This window comes from Typopeltis vanoorti, chromosome 4 (assembly GCF_054136105.1).
Source record: "Typopeltis vanoorti isolate ZY-2024b chromosome 4, IOZ_Tvanoo_1.0, whole genome shotgun sequence".
In the NCBI taxonomy this organism is placed as follows: domain Eukaryota; kingdom Metazoa; phylum Arthropoda; class Arachnida; order Uropygi; family Thelyphonidae; genus Typopeltis; species Typopeltis vanoorti.
Genome location: NC_143552.1, coordinates 62,648,970 through 62,663,016, shown reverse-complemented (window position 1 = coordinate 62,663,016; position 14,047 = coordinate 62,648,970). Strand labels below are relative to the sequence as shown.

At 35.5% G+C, this 14,047-nt stretch overlaps 1 protein-coding gene across 3 annotated transcripts in view; it reads left to right on the top strand.

The window, feature by feature from the left end:
- The window catches only part of LOC150107363 (phosphatase and actin regulator 2-like), a 412,176-nt gene that overhangs the window by 343,766 nt on the left and 54,363 nt on the right, over positions 1-14,047 (top strand). For all 3 annotated transcript variants that reach the window (XM_090391839.1, XM_090391838.1, XM_090391840.1), the window contains one exon: positions 8,939-9,015. In XM_090391839.1, coding sequence (XP_090247965.1) covers positions 8,939-9,015 — 77 coding nt within the window. The remainder of the gene's footprint in view (positions 1-8,938; positions 9,016-14,047) is intronic.

Here is a 14,047-nt window from a genome sequence, read left to right as displayed (position 1 = left end):
CAGGTCTTTGAATAAATGTTAATTCCCCCCCCCCCCCCATCAAAATTTCAAGGTTGTCAGCAAGGTAGTTTTTTATATTTATGTGATTTATGTTTGTTCTTTTCTTATTTTTTTCTTGTACTGGATTGATTGTAATAAATTTATTCACATTCATCACACAGAATACTTTAGACACTTGGAGTGAAAACAGATGTAGAATATCTTTAGAAATAAAGATGGAGATCATCTTTATTTCCATTTTTAGAGAATGGAGAATAAATAAGTTCTCCATTCTGATCACATTCACTTTTGTGAAAGTGGTCTCTAAATTGTATTTAGTGATTTTTAAGATTATGCATGCTTCAGAGTATTTTTACAGTAGGTGGGATGTAGATCACATTATAACTTTATCATTTGGCTTGGGATGATAGGGTACCCTGATTAGAAATGAACTGGAATAGTTAAGGTGAAACCTATCATCACATATAAAACAGCAAACTCTCCATCTACCAGTGCTACTTTCTTCCAGTGAACATTTCGTTTTCATTACAGTATCAGATTGCTTTTTTAGTTTTTCACCATGTTCAAATCCAGAATCAGCTTTTCCACCCTACTGGCATGATGTGTTACATATTAGTGAAATATAAAGTATATCACTGAAATAACCTTAAAATAATGTGGATATCAAAAACTTTAAATGTTGATATTTCATCTACCATGTTTGGTTGGAGTGCCTAAAGGTTGAAGCTGCATTACTAGGAGGACACCTCCACGTACATTTTTAGAATACAGAACTGACAGAAGTTCTGATGTAATGGCAATCCTCACCTTCTCATGGTGCATCCTGTAAGTAGGTATTTACATGGATATTGAATGAACGAGGGTGGACTGGAAATTTGGGATTAGCTGACAAAACTGTATTCTTATTGGCTTCAACCAAGATACATGCTGATAGCACAATGTATGTTTCTCTAAACCTTTCCATTGCTTTTTTCCAAGGGTAGTAGTGGTTGGGGTGTTACCCATTTAAACAAGACTTCCATTGTTTTCATTAGGGAATCAGTGTGAACAATGAAAAGTCAGCTACTAGAACAAATCCCCAACCTCAAAGTTGGCAGAGTTCAAGATTAGGACCATCAACATAAGAAGCATTAACAGGAAGGAAATGACACTAGCAGAATAATTGGATAACAGCCAGATCAACATAATAGGTGTTACTAAAACGAAGAAAGACATAGTTGAGATTTTTCTAATCAACAGATAGGGAAAGAAAGGAATAGCTATAGTATTCAACAACAAATAAGGAGATAATCTTCTTGAATGAAAAGTAATAATAAGTAAAGTGATGTGGGAAAATATCAGAATGAGTAACTAGACAGTGAGACTTATTTGTGCCTAAGGCCATGAAGAAGTCCTACTCAGGAAGAAGTAGAGGAATATTTTGAGGCCTTTCTTAGAAAAGGCAACTGATCTAAAAAGAAAGGAAAAGATCATCAACAATGATCTAAACTACAGAATAGAAAATGAGACATGCACAAACGTTTTGAGAAAATAAAAAGCTAATAATAATAATAATGGTAGTTACCTGCTCAATCTCTGTTCGGGATGAACTAGTCATTACTAACGCCATGTTCTACCATAAAAATGTGCACAGATTCACATGGAAAGAAGAAACATGAAAAGTCTCATTGACAAAATTATTGATAGTGATATCGTCATTCTGGTTCAAGACACGAGGATTTGAAATCAGGAGTGATCATCATTTAGTTTTGAGTAAGATAAAATTGGATATCATATTAAAAAGAAAAGTGTGGATGAAAGTTTTAAAGTTCAACAGCTTGTAAGTATAATCATATACTTATATAAGTATATACCTAGCTTTGATGTAGTAAGGTTTTTTCCCACCAGAGGTCAGGTCAATAGTTTTAACGGTTGATCAGTAACTTTAGCATACCATGTAGACTGTAGTGCAGCTTGTTTCTTTGTATATATGTGTATACTCCAGGTGATAACCCTAATGTGAAGGTCGAAACGTGGAATGTTTATTTTGGTTTGTATTAAACTAGTTTTACTCTAACGCAGTACAGATATCTCTTGTTATACGCGATCTCACTTTACGCGTTTTCGCTATAATGTGATTTTAAAAAGTTAATTTAAAAAATCGCAACCGGTAGCAATTTCGCAGTCACCCTGTGCACGGTCATGCGACTTTGTGCACGCACACTTTGACAAGGCAGCATTGTGCTGCATGTCAGTGTCACAGAAGGTGTAGAACTAGTAAGCTCCATTGTTGGAGTCGTCTGCAATGCAAACACTATGGGAAAAAAGAGGTAATTATGATCAAAATACTTCCAAGACTAAAAAACAGAGAAAAGCTATAACACTGGAGGAAAAATTAGAAGTCATAAAGAGGTATGAACGTAATGAGTGCACAGTCGACATAGTCAGAGCTACAGGAATTTCAGATTCAACTTTAAGAACAATAAGAAATTGAGCAGAGAAAATAAAAGAAAGTTGCAAAAGTGCAAAGAGAATGTCAACAACTAAGATAAGGGCACCAATTATGGAGAAATTGGAAAGGATGTTTGTCCAATGGATTGAACATGAAAATCAACGTCCTGTTCCGTTATCCACCTTGATCATCCAGGCGAAAGCGAAAAGTTTGTTTGATGATTTGAATGCTATAGATCCTGATCCTAAAGTGCAATCTATTGCTGCAAGTAGTGGGTGATTTGAACGTTTTAAGGTGCAACATGATTCCATAATCTCAAGCTGACTGGCGAGGCTGTGGGAGCTGATGTTTTTGCTGCTGAGAACTTTCCAGCAAAATTTCTAAGTGTCCAGAAACATGGTTATTTGCCTCAGCAAGTGTTCAATCTCAACGAAATGGGTTTGTTTCTGAAGCATATGCCTAGTAGAACATTTCTATTGGTGCAAGAAAAGAGGGCCCAGGTTTTAAAGCTTCCAATGACTATCTCACTTTGCTGTTAGGAGGAAATGCATCTGGAGATCATTAAACTGAACCACTGATGGTTTATCACTCCGAAAATCCACCCCCCCCACACACACACTCAAGGGCTACTCAAAGGAGGATTTGCCTGTTGTATGGCAGTCAAATAAAAAAACGCATGGATTACCAGAGCTGTGTTTCAGTCCTGCTTTTGCAATGAACTGTGTTGTGAATTGAAGGCTTATTGTGACAGGATAAATGTGCCCTTCAAAATTCTTCTGCTTCTGGACAATGAACCAGGACATCCTCCAAGCATCGCTGAAATTGAATATTAGTTATTTTTCTGCCACAGAACATTTTCGCAACTAGTTCAAGCTACATGTATGGACTGTGAAGATAAAATTTTAATGAAAGAATTTTGGAAGAAATGTGATATAAAAATGGCAATTGACAACATTGGAGAGGCATGGGCAGAAGTTAAGCAGTCCTGCATGGCAAGAGTTTGGAAAAAAATTTGGCCTGCAGTTTCTGATCTAATGATTTTGATCCTGAAAGTGAGCTTGCCAACTCAAGACATGATGACACAGTTAAAATGGCAAAATCTGTTGATTTGAGGATGTAGATGAGACAGATGTGAATGAACTGCTTGAGTCCTACTCATCAGAGCTCACTAATGAAGATCTTCTGGAAGTGGAAAACAACATGAATGATGAAAGTCAGGAGCTCTTTGTTGCTGAGCCCCATCAAACATCCTTCAACACAACAAATGACTGAATTTTTTAAACACATTGACAGTGCCATCAGAATAATTGAAGAAAATGAGACAAAGCACCAAAGTTGCGAGAGAAATTCAGAATTCCTCGACTTGCTACAAAGAACTTTAGAGAGAGAGAGAGGAAGAATGCTGCCCATCAGCTGAGTCTCAATTGTTTCATTAAAAAAAAGTTGAAGATCATCAGCCAATCATCCCAGGGACTTCAAGAGAGTGATGATCCAGACTCAGTCCATTCGTTATCCGATTGAAGACTATCAGAAGTATGTAGTGTTTAGGTGTTTATGACATTGTATTAATTAACTTCATTCATTCAGCCATTCATTCATTAAAATTTCTTTTGCTCACAGGTGTAAAGTTTCATTTTTATATCCTTCTTAAGAAACCCCTATCTCACCTATACTAAATTCAACTTACTTTACGTGATTTCGTGTTACGCGATTATTTCATAGAACCAATTAATTGCGTTAAGTGAGGGACACCTGTAGTTGTTTCCATAATTTTCATGATGTATTCTGATCACTCTGTAAGCATGAAGGAAAGCTGCATCTTTGTACTTTTTTTTTTTTTTGAAACACTTTGTTAATAATTGATTCCACATTGGTTGGTAATATATCGGGACTTGTTTGCAAAGTATTATGCACATTGCATTCAGCTCAGCTGACTTCCAAGATGTTTATTTGCATTGTCTTACTTAACTTCTGAAAGACATTATTGCTACCTTTTCTCACAATGCCACCAAAGTTGGTGTTACAGTTTTCACCACAAAATGCTGTTATCTTGTCAGTTAATTTGTATTTCTCCAACATGGATAGAACATGATCCGTTTATATCTAAGACGTTTCTGCAAGATTTTGGATACCAACAATTTCACTTGTATTCCTTTTGTAGGTATCAAATACCTCACCAAAACTTGAACCAATTTCACGCTTGCATGATTTGATGAATCTATCATAACAGATACGTATTTTGCCTTAGGTAAGTCATTTATCACTTCACAAAATACAAAAGGAGCAGTACACATACTTGCACATTTTGTTTTTGCACATGTGAATCTTTTTGAGAATAAGTTTCATATGAAGGAAGATGTGCAATCCACTAATCTAAATGAATGATTATGTGTGATGCTATGTAAAGCTAGCAATCTTTCTTGTGCATTTTTCTGTTCACCATTTAAATCTTGTTGTTTGCCATAAAAGTGGTTAGTTTATGGATTGCACTTTTTGTTGCAGCTGCTTCTTTGTACTTTTGGTTTTTTTTTAACAGTGTACTGTGTAATATCTGACCCCAATGTTCAATAGAAAATTCTGTTACATTAAATATGCTAATATAAATACTAAACTAAATATAAATATTCTGTTTTTATATTTTTACTTTGAAAGGTTACTGAATGAAACAAAAAACAGCTGAGCAGTGGCAGAAAATAGTCAACAGAAATGCAATCAGGAGCACATATCAATTCTTGTAGGTAGAAAAGGCTGTCTGAAACCAGAAATGAAAGTATATGATATTCAACCAGAAATACTCAGATATGAAGGTATAAAAGTTTTGTAGTGGCTACACTGCATAATTTAAAAGGTTGAATTCTAGATGATTGGAGAAAATCTCTCAGAGATCACATCAGGAAAAAGGAAAATAAATGAATGCCAGAACAACAGAGTAATTTCTCACATTAATTTATTTTAAATGAATGAGTAAATCTTACCTAGAATTAGATAAGGTGCACACTATCTCTACTCCTGTTCATCTATATGGATCACATTATGGAAGAATGTGGTCAAGCCTCATACAATTCCAGGTAAGATTTACATAGACCTACTTAAGAAAAGGTTAAGAAACATTTTGGAAGAGTATCTTAGAGAAGAATGAGCTGGGTTCTAGCCAAATTGAGGTCTTCAAGATTTTCACTTTAAGACAAATAACTGACAAATCATGGGAAATTAACAAGGATCTGTACGTAAGTTTTGTATATCTAGAAAAGGTATATGATAAGATGCCTAGACAAAAGCTTTTCAGAACTCTACAATTATGTTGGGTAAATGGATTGTTATACAGAGCAATACATAACCTGTTTGTTTAAATTGTAAATCAGCAGTTAGAATTAAAGTAAGTATAAGAAGATGATTTGATGTGAAGACTGGTATAAGATAAGGGTGCACACTTATCTCCACTCATGTTCATCTATATGAATCACACTATGGAAGAATGTGGCATTAACCCTCATAGAATCATATCAGGTAACAAAACAAGTTCATGCTCTTTTTCATAATTATTATTAATATTACACAACACCTCCAGGGAGTCCTAAGACTCAACGAGGGAGGGCACCTGCTCTACATCTCTCAGGCTACATCATCTACACCAGCGCCATCTACTGCCTACCACCACCACCACTAGTATTTTCACAGACAATCGCAAACATCCATGCTCACGGTGGGATTCGAACCCACAGCCTTTTGGCTGGAGAGCGGATTATGCTAATCACCCTGGCCAACCAGGTCGGCAATTAATGCCAGCAGTACCCTCCCAAGTATCAACTGGGCTCAGGTTTGCTTAACTTCAGTGGTCACATGAGAACTGGTGCTTTCAAACCGATCTGGCCGCTACATATATAATAAAATTTAATAATAAATTAATTTTTTAATTAAATAAAATACGAAAATAATAAACTAAACAACTGCAGAAATTTTCATAAAATATTTTATTCATTAAAATAAGCACCTTCACAATCTACAACTATTTTCCAATGAGATACAAGTTTGTAAATTCCACATTTATAAATTGGAAGAAGTAACAAACCTAGCAACCTCCACTTTAATCTCTGTTTTATTTTGAAACTATATTTCTCATATTTATTGTCTAGCACAAAAAAGAAGGTGATAATCACTTGGAGAAATGTCAGGAGAATTGAGGATGAGGGAATATCTCCCATTCTAAATTGCAAATCTTCTCATAGGTAAGTTTTGTAGTATGAGGTTTTGCATTGTCCTGTAAAAATAGCACTTTCTTCCAATTAACTAGTTCTTGCTGTTTCTCAAGTAATGCATCCTGCACACCCTCAAGTTGCATCGAGTACATCTCAGCCATAATTCCTTGGCCTGCAGTAGTGGACAATACTGGCTCCAGTCCACAACACACATAAAGCAGTCTTCTGGGGATGAAGCAGCGGTGCCTTTGAAGTGTGCAGTACTGGATCGTTTGATGACAGCCAGTGATAAGTTCACTTCCTGTTAGAGTACGAGATCCATTTTTCATCACAAGTGAGCAAATAATCCAAAAATGGCTCGTTTTTATGACATGAAAGAAGTGAATAATAAGTTAATAGCCTTTGAAGTTTATTGTCATCTGATAATATATGTGGGACCCATTTGCTTAGCTTCCATGATTTTCCCAGTTGATGAAAGTGTAGATGAATTGTTTCACCACTCAAGTTAAACATTTGTGAAAGTTCTTGACATGTTAATCTTGAATTATTTTCAATAGTGGCAAGTAATTCTTCATTATCAATAATGGAGGGTCTTCCTGAACATGGTGCATTTTCAAGTGATTTATCACCAGAAACATATTTTTTAAACCATTTCTGCACAATATGTTCTGCTACTGCATATTTTCCAAATGTCACAGATATATCTTACAGGATGCTTCTGAAGCCTTTGAACCAACTTTTAAATTTAAAAAGCAAACAAGTCCAAATTACACCAGGCTCAACTGACATTTTAAAAGGGTTCAAAGTCAGAGTAAAAGGGTGCACACTAAGTTAGAGTGCACCGATTGACTGACACATACCTGTCTCTTATGATGCACATAAAAGAAATTGTGCTACATAAACCACTACAAAATAAAACAAGTCATTGCAGTGAACTCTACTGAAAATTGCACAAACATTTTTGATTACCTGATACATATCAAACTTAGCTTTTTACTTTATGCAGATGATGTACTGCTGAGCAAATCCAGTGGGAGTCTTCAGGATTCTTTAACTAAATTGAATAATAGCCCACAAATTGATCTCATGTAAGTGCCTATGAATTAGGATATATGTTTTTTCCAAAACTTTAAAATACATCTCTCGTGTTTGGGTTAGTTCACCAAAAAACCTCCCTCAAAATGTCCGAAACTGCCATAAAAACTATCCAGAAAAAAAAAGGAGAAAATTTTAAAGACGCTCTCTCTCTCTCTCTCTCTCTCTCTCGCACGCGCGCGCACACACACAGACTTGCTTCCTTCAGTATGTCAGAGATATTTGTTTTCTACCTTATGTCCTTTCTATAGCTATTTGTATAGGCACTATTATGGTGAACTAGCTTCTGTCATTCCTTCCCTCTTTTTCCCTAAGCTTGTAAAAATGCATGCAACTATTTTATTAATTCATATACCTCTGTTCTCTAGAAGTCTTTTTTCTGATGTTTTCCATTGATAGACTATAACCTTTGAATTTTTCCTTTTTAAATACTTCGGTTTAAAAAATGCAAGTAAAATGAAACAGTCCTTTTTACATGCTTGAGTGTGTTTTTTCAGCATATATCATTGCATCATCTTACAGGAAGTGGCTAATTTTGTTTCGAATACTGTTGAGTTATATTTGTTCATAAAAATTATATAACTAAATTATATGTAGTTCTGTATAGTTTACCATATTTTAATTTTAGAAAAGGTAGAATGGTAGCATTTATTTTCTAAAAATTTAATTTCTGTTCCTTTCAATTTATTCCCTTTCCTTGAATCCTCTTAGCCTCATCCATCAGAAATCATCACTATACTCTTCAAAGTTGAGAAACAAGATGCAGTTACTTTGTGTCCAGTATGGAATAATTATTTATAAATGGACATTTAACACGTTCGCTGCCACGCTACTCGGGCATAGTTTGTTCCCGTACGCCAAGCAATTTCACTTCTTCACGGTCAGTACAGGTAATCTCGTTGCCGGTGGTAATCGACATACAAGTGTATTCGTAGTTGGCTTGTGTGGCTTGTATACCATCTACGAGTATACACGCTTTTGCTGCTAGCTCCACAAGCCAAGCATTTTCACTTCAAGGTCAGTACGGATAATCTCATTGCTGGAAGTAAGCATCATACGAGTATATTCGTAGCTGGCTTGTGCGGCTCATATACCAACTACAAGTATACTCGTAGTTGGCAGCAAACGTGTTAAAACTATTGTTGGCTTTTACTAAATTGAAATAATTTACCTCTTCTTTCATTCTCTTTAGCATGGCATTTTGATTTTATTTTAGGCAGCCATAAGGAAAGAGTTAAATGAATTTAAAAGCATGGAGATGGAAGTTCATGAAGACAGTAAACATCTCACAAGGCAAGCCATAGTCATTTAGTTTTACTGATGTGTATTTTTTTAAATTCAGGATATTTACTGACTGTAAAAGATGTAATGGCACTTGCTTGCATAATTGTGTGCTCTTTTGTTAATTCTTTCCATGTTATGCAGTATTTCTCACCTGACTTTTTTTCCTTAAAAAAGATGCTGGGATTAAGATATGCATGTAAGCTCAAATTTCATCCAGTGAAAGCACTAAGGATATTAAAAAAAAAAAAAAAAAAAAAAACACTAACCAACCAGTCCAGCAATCTAGAAACATTGTTGGATTTGGCTGGCTGGATAGATTTTCTGTGAGTACTATGAGTAGGCTGAGAGATTTTTAAAATTTTTTTGATTAAATTTTATTTATTTTTTTAATTTTTATTCGTGCATTGAGCTTAGGTTTTTTTTTTAGATAATCCAAAAATTTTATTCTAGAGAACATCTAAATTCCTCAAGCCATTTCAGGCTCCTAAAGACATTCGCAAACATCTATGTCAAAAGTGCGATTTGAACCCACAGCCTATTGGTGGAGAGATGGTTTATTGTAATCAGTTATAATTATTTGGCCAGTCACTCCAGCTTACCCATTCACTCCAACTGACAGGCTGTACATTTGAATCCTACTATAGGCATGGATGTTTGTAAAAAAAAAAAAAAAAAAAAAAAAAAAAAAAAAAAAATTATTTAAATTAAGGCGATATTAAATTCCACATTGTTTTAAAACTGAATAAGAAACTCAAAGATTGGAATCAGAGAGTTTCATGCCGAATATAGTAAACTATAAAGTATCGGCGATCACTAGAGTGAGCTAATGCAAGTGACCCTAGTACGTAGTACAATACCGGACAACTCGTAGCAAAGGTGGTAAAGTTCTGATCGCTATTCTTAGGTATTTTCCATAATGTAAAAACACATTTCCTAGGAAATGTATGCTGTTATTACATTATGGTGGGAAGTCACTACCCGGACCGGTTTCGGCCTTTTTTGAGGCTTCATCAGTGAGTAGCTAGACCAAATTAATACCAAAGTGTATAGCGAAAAGAACTTATATACTCTGCTATACGAGTTTCCAAACAGGTGCAACCATTAAGTTACTTAAATATAAAGAGCTAATAAGCTTCATTTCGGCGATATAAACATTATTTAAATTAAGGGGATATTAAATCCCACATTGTTTTAAAACTGAATAAGAAACTCAAAGATTGGAATCAGAGAGTTTCATTATTTAAATTAAGGGGATTTAATATCCCCTTAATTTAAATAATGTTTTTATATCGCCGAAATGAAGCTTATTAGCTCTTTATATTTAAGTAAAAAATAAATAAAAAAAGGTGATGTGATTTTCATTACTAGTCATGAGATCAGAGATATTTCCCTACTGAGTGTTCCTGGTAAGATTTATGCAACTATACTTGTGAAACAGTTGACAAGGATTGTGGAAGAGAAGCTTGGTGAAGAACAAACTGGATTCAGGCCAAATAGAGGCTATCAGGACCAGATTTTCACTTTACGACAAATATGTTGATTAATTTTAACAGTATAGATGAGAACACAGACTGATAAGAAAATAACTATTTATTAACTTATTGTCGATATTTTGCAAGTATTCTATCCAGAATTTTCGAAGCATAGGGCATCTGTGCTCATAGTAAGCTTGATCACACGAACGGGGCCTGTTCGTGTGATCGAGCATATACTATCAACAGACAGGAAGAACTGTGGACATCCGCCTCAGCAAACATAAAAAATACATCTGGCACTATTACTATGGCTAGTTGGGTCTAGCAGGCTATGCCTTGGATGCCCTTGCACAAAGGATCAAATGAAAAAAAAAAAAAAAAAAAAAATTGCTGCACAGAAGCTTTTATAAATCAGAGATTGTTCTTGGAATCAACAGAAGCCTTGAAACATACTTCAAACCTCAACAAGAATGGCTGTATAAATTTGCCAAAGATTTGGGAGACAGTCATCTTAAGATCTGATTAATACCTGCTTTCTCTCTCTCTCTTTTTTTTTTTTTTTTTCAATGTAGATGGTGCCTAATTAGGACTTTAGTCTTTGTATTGTATGTTACAATTGTTCAAACTAGTCCATTGTTATACCAGATTGTTGCCTGGGTTAGAAATAAAACACTTGACCGATGACAAGACCACAGATATGAGAGTCCTAATAAAGATTAGGGGCATGAACAAATGGCGTCAATGGCAATATCATATTAAACAAGGAGGATATTAAGAAAGAACTGTACATTGTCAGCATCCAGGAATGCATTAGCAGAGCTAATCTCAGGTGGTATGGTCACTTAAACAGAATGGGCGAGGGAAGATTGGCAAAACAAGTGTTCTCTGCCAGGTTTGGCAGGAAAACGATCCAGAGGAAGACAAAGATATAGGTGGATTGATATAGTAAAAAGTGCCTTAGAAGGCAGACATATAAAAAAATCTGATTATGTTGGAGTCTTGACAGATAACAGATTGATTTGGAGGAAAATTGTTGATAACAAGTTAGTAACGATGTAAATTCTTCATGCAGTACTATCATAATATCCTGTACATCCCTGAGGGTATATGTCAGGAATTTGATGATGATGTCATGAAATCATCTTGCTTGGCAGCTTGGAACCCACTATACTGATATACAGCCTTTAGTGGTTGAGAGTCACACAAAAAATAAAATTAAAATAAAAGAGGCACACATTTAGAAAATAAAGGGTCAAAGTTGGATAACTGGGATGGACATCCATATAGTAAATTGAAAATACAAGCAGTAACTACAGCTCTCTCTCCCTCTTCAGTCCTTGCTTTCTTGTAGTGCATTCAGTATGAGATATTCACCTGGATGCCAAATGAACAAGGGCAGGCTGCTAATTTGGATAAATTTGCCAAATTGTATTATTCATTGAACCATAAACAAAAATTATGGTACATTATTAATAAATATCATGTAGGCACTGCCAGATAACCAAGTCCTGTCCATCTCACTGCTTTTATCATAGAATCCAAACAAATATAATATATCACCTACTGGGACAAAGTCAGTCTCATTTGAACTAAAGATTAGCATTATTGATGTAAAAAGTATCAAAGAAAAAGAAATTAAACTATCATTATCAAGAACTGAATCAACATGTAGTTTGTGCAAATAGAATGATGTAGGATTTGTGGATCTGTGGTATATGTTTGATGAAAAGAAGAATTTGTATAATGCTGATGGACTGCATCTAAATGGTTTTAGTGTTAGGGTTCTAGAGAGAGCTTTGTTCACCAAGCATGCTGAATTACAAATTCAGGAAAACTTAAGCAAATTAGGGTAGGAGCAGTTTGGGCGTGTGAAGAGACATCCATGAGGCGAGTGAGTGTGAGAATGACCAAGTACGGAATCTGGTCTCTCAAGCAAAAATATTGAATAGGGTAGTCAGTTCAGGAAGTAAGGGTAATTGGGATGTTAAGGCAATGCTGCAGTTTCTATATATTAATGCTAGAAGTATCAGGAACAAGAGAGATGAGTTTTTGGCATCGGTTAGTGCAACCTTGGCAAATGTTATAGTCATTGAGACTTGGGTAACAGCAGATGATGTAGGTACAATCATAGAATGTGAAGGGTTTAGTATTTTCAGAGAAGACAGGATGGAGAGAGGGGTACTGCTGATGAGTGCTTGAATTGCAGCCAAAAAGAATAGGAGATAGGCAAGAAGGTGGCTATTCATTCGAAGCTATTTGGTGTGAGATCAAGGCCAGTAAGACAAAATATATAGTTTGTTGCTATAGGCCTGGGGATTCCAGGGAGGGATTATCTGGAAGTGCATTGGCAAATTAGTATGAGTGCAAGTCAAGTGATTATTATGGAAGACTTCAATGATGGATATATAGATTGGAAGGAAATGGAATTTTTACAAATATTAAAAGATAATTACCTGAGGCAGCATGTAATGGAAGGGACTTGGGGTGTGAGAGTATTGGACCTGGTCATAGAATCGAAAGAACTACTATCCATAACCAAGGCGACTACATTGCTTTAGATTGGGCAAAGTGACCATGTCTTGACTTGGGAGATTGTAAAACATGAATATTCTGTCAGGAAGGGTATATATGAAACTACAAGGCATGTAATTATGACAAGCTTAGGAAGAATCTTGAATCTGTGCTATGACATAAAACCCTGCAAGGGAAGAACATTAGTAGTGCATGGGAAATAGTTAAGGGGCATCTAGAGGAAGCAATATTAAATTCTGTACTTAGGGTAAGGAAGGCGAATCCAGGTAGTGATTAGATGGATGAGTTATATCATAAAGCATGAGCTGCCATAGAAGAAAATGTTGAGGGTATATAAGGAGAAAGATGAGTAGCATTGTAAGGAGGCAAAATCAGATTATGAGAAGAATCTAGCCTAGCAGGCCAAAGGAAATCCCAAAGAATTCTTTTGTTATGTGGCAAGTAAGAGGAAGAATGACTATGGAAGAATAACCGTAATGAGTGTTGATGGTGACAGAAGCAGATAAAATATTGAGTTACTTGAATGACCATTTTGCATGGGTATATCATCCAACTGAGGTTATTGCTGTGGCATATGTGATAAAGGCTGATGTGGAAACAGAGGAGGATGAATTGGAGATTCTTAGGATATTGCAGAATCTCTTTGTAAATACAGCTGTGGGATTAAATGGGATATCAGCTCAGGTTTTGTGAGAATGTGCAAGGGAACTGGCAATGCCTCTGACTGGGCTCTTTAAGTCTCAGCTCTGGTAGAGGGCAAAATAATTACTTTGCATAAGGGAGGTTCTAAGGTTGCATTAGCAAATTATAGGCCAATCAGTTTCGCAGTCGTGTTGGTAAAAGTACTGGAAAAATTGGTCAAAAAGAGAATTCAAGAATGGGTGGATAAGAATATAATACCATATGAGGAACAACATAACTTTATGAAGGATTGGTCATGCCTTAGTAATTTACTTACTTTTTATAATAGAGTAACAGCCGAGTTGGATAAAGGAAATGGCTACATAATGATTCTGCTTAGATGTTTCAAAGGC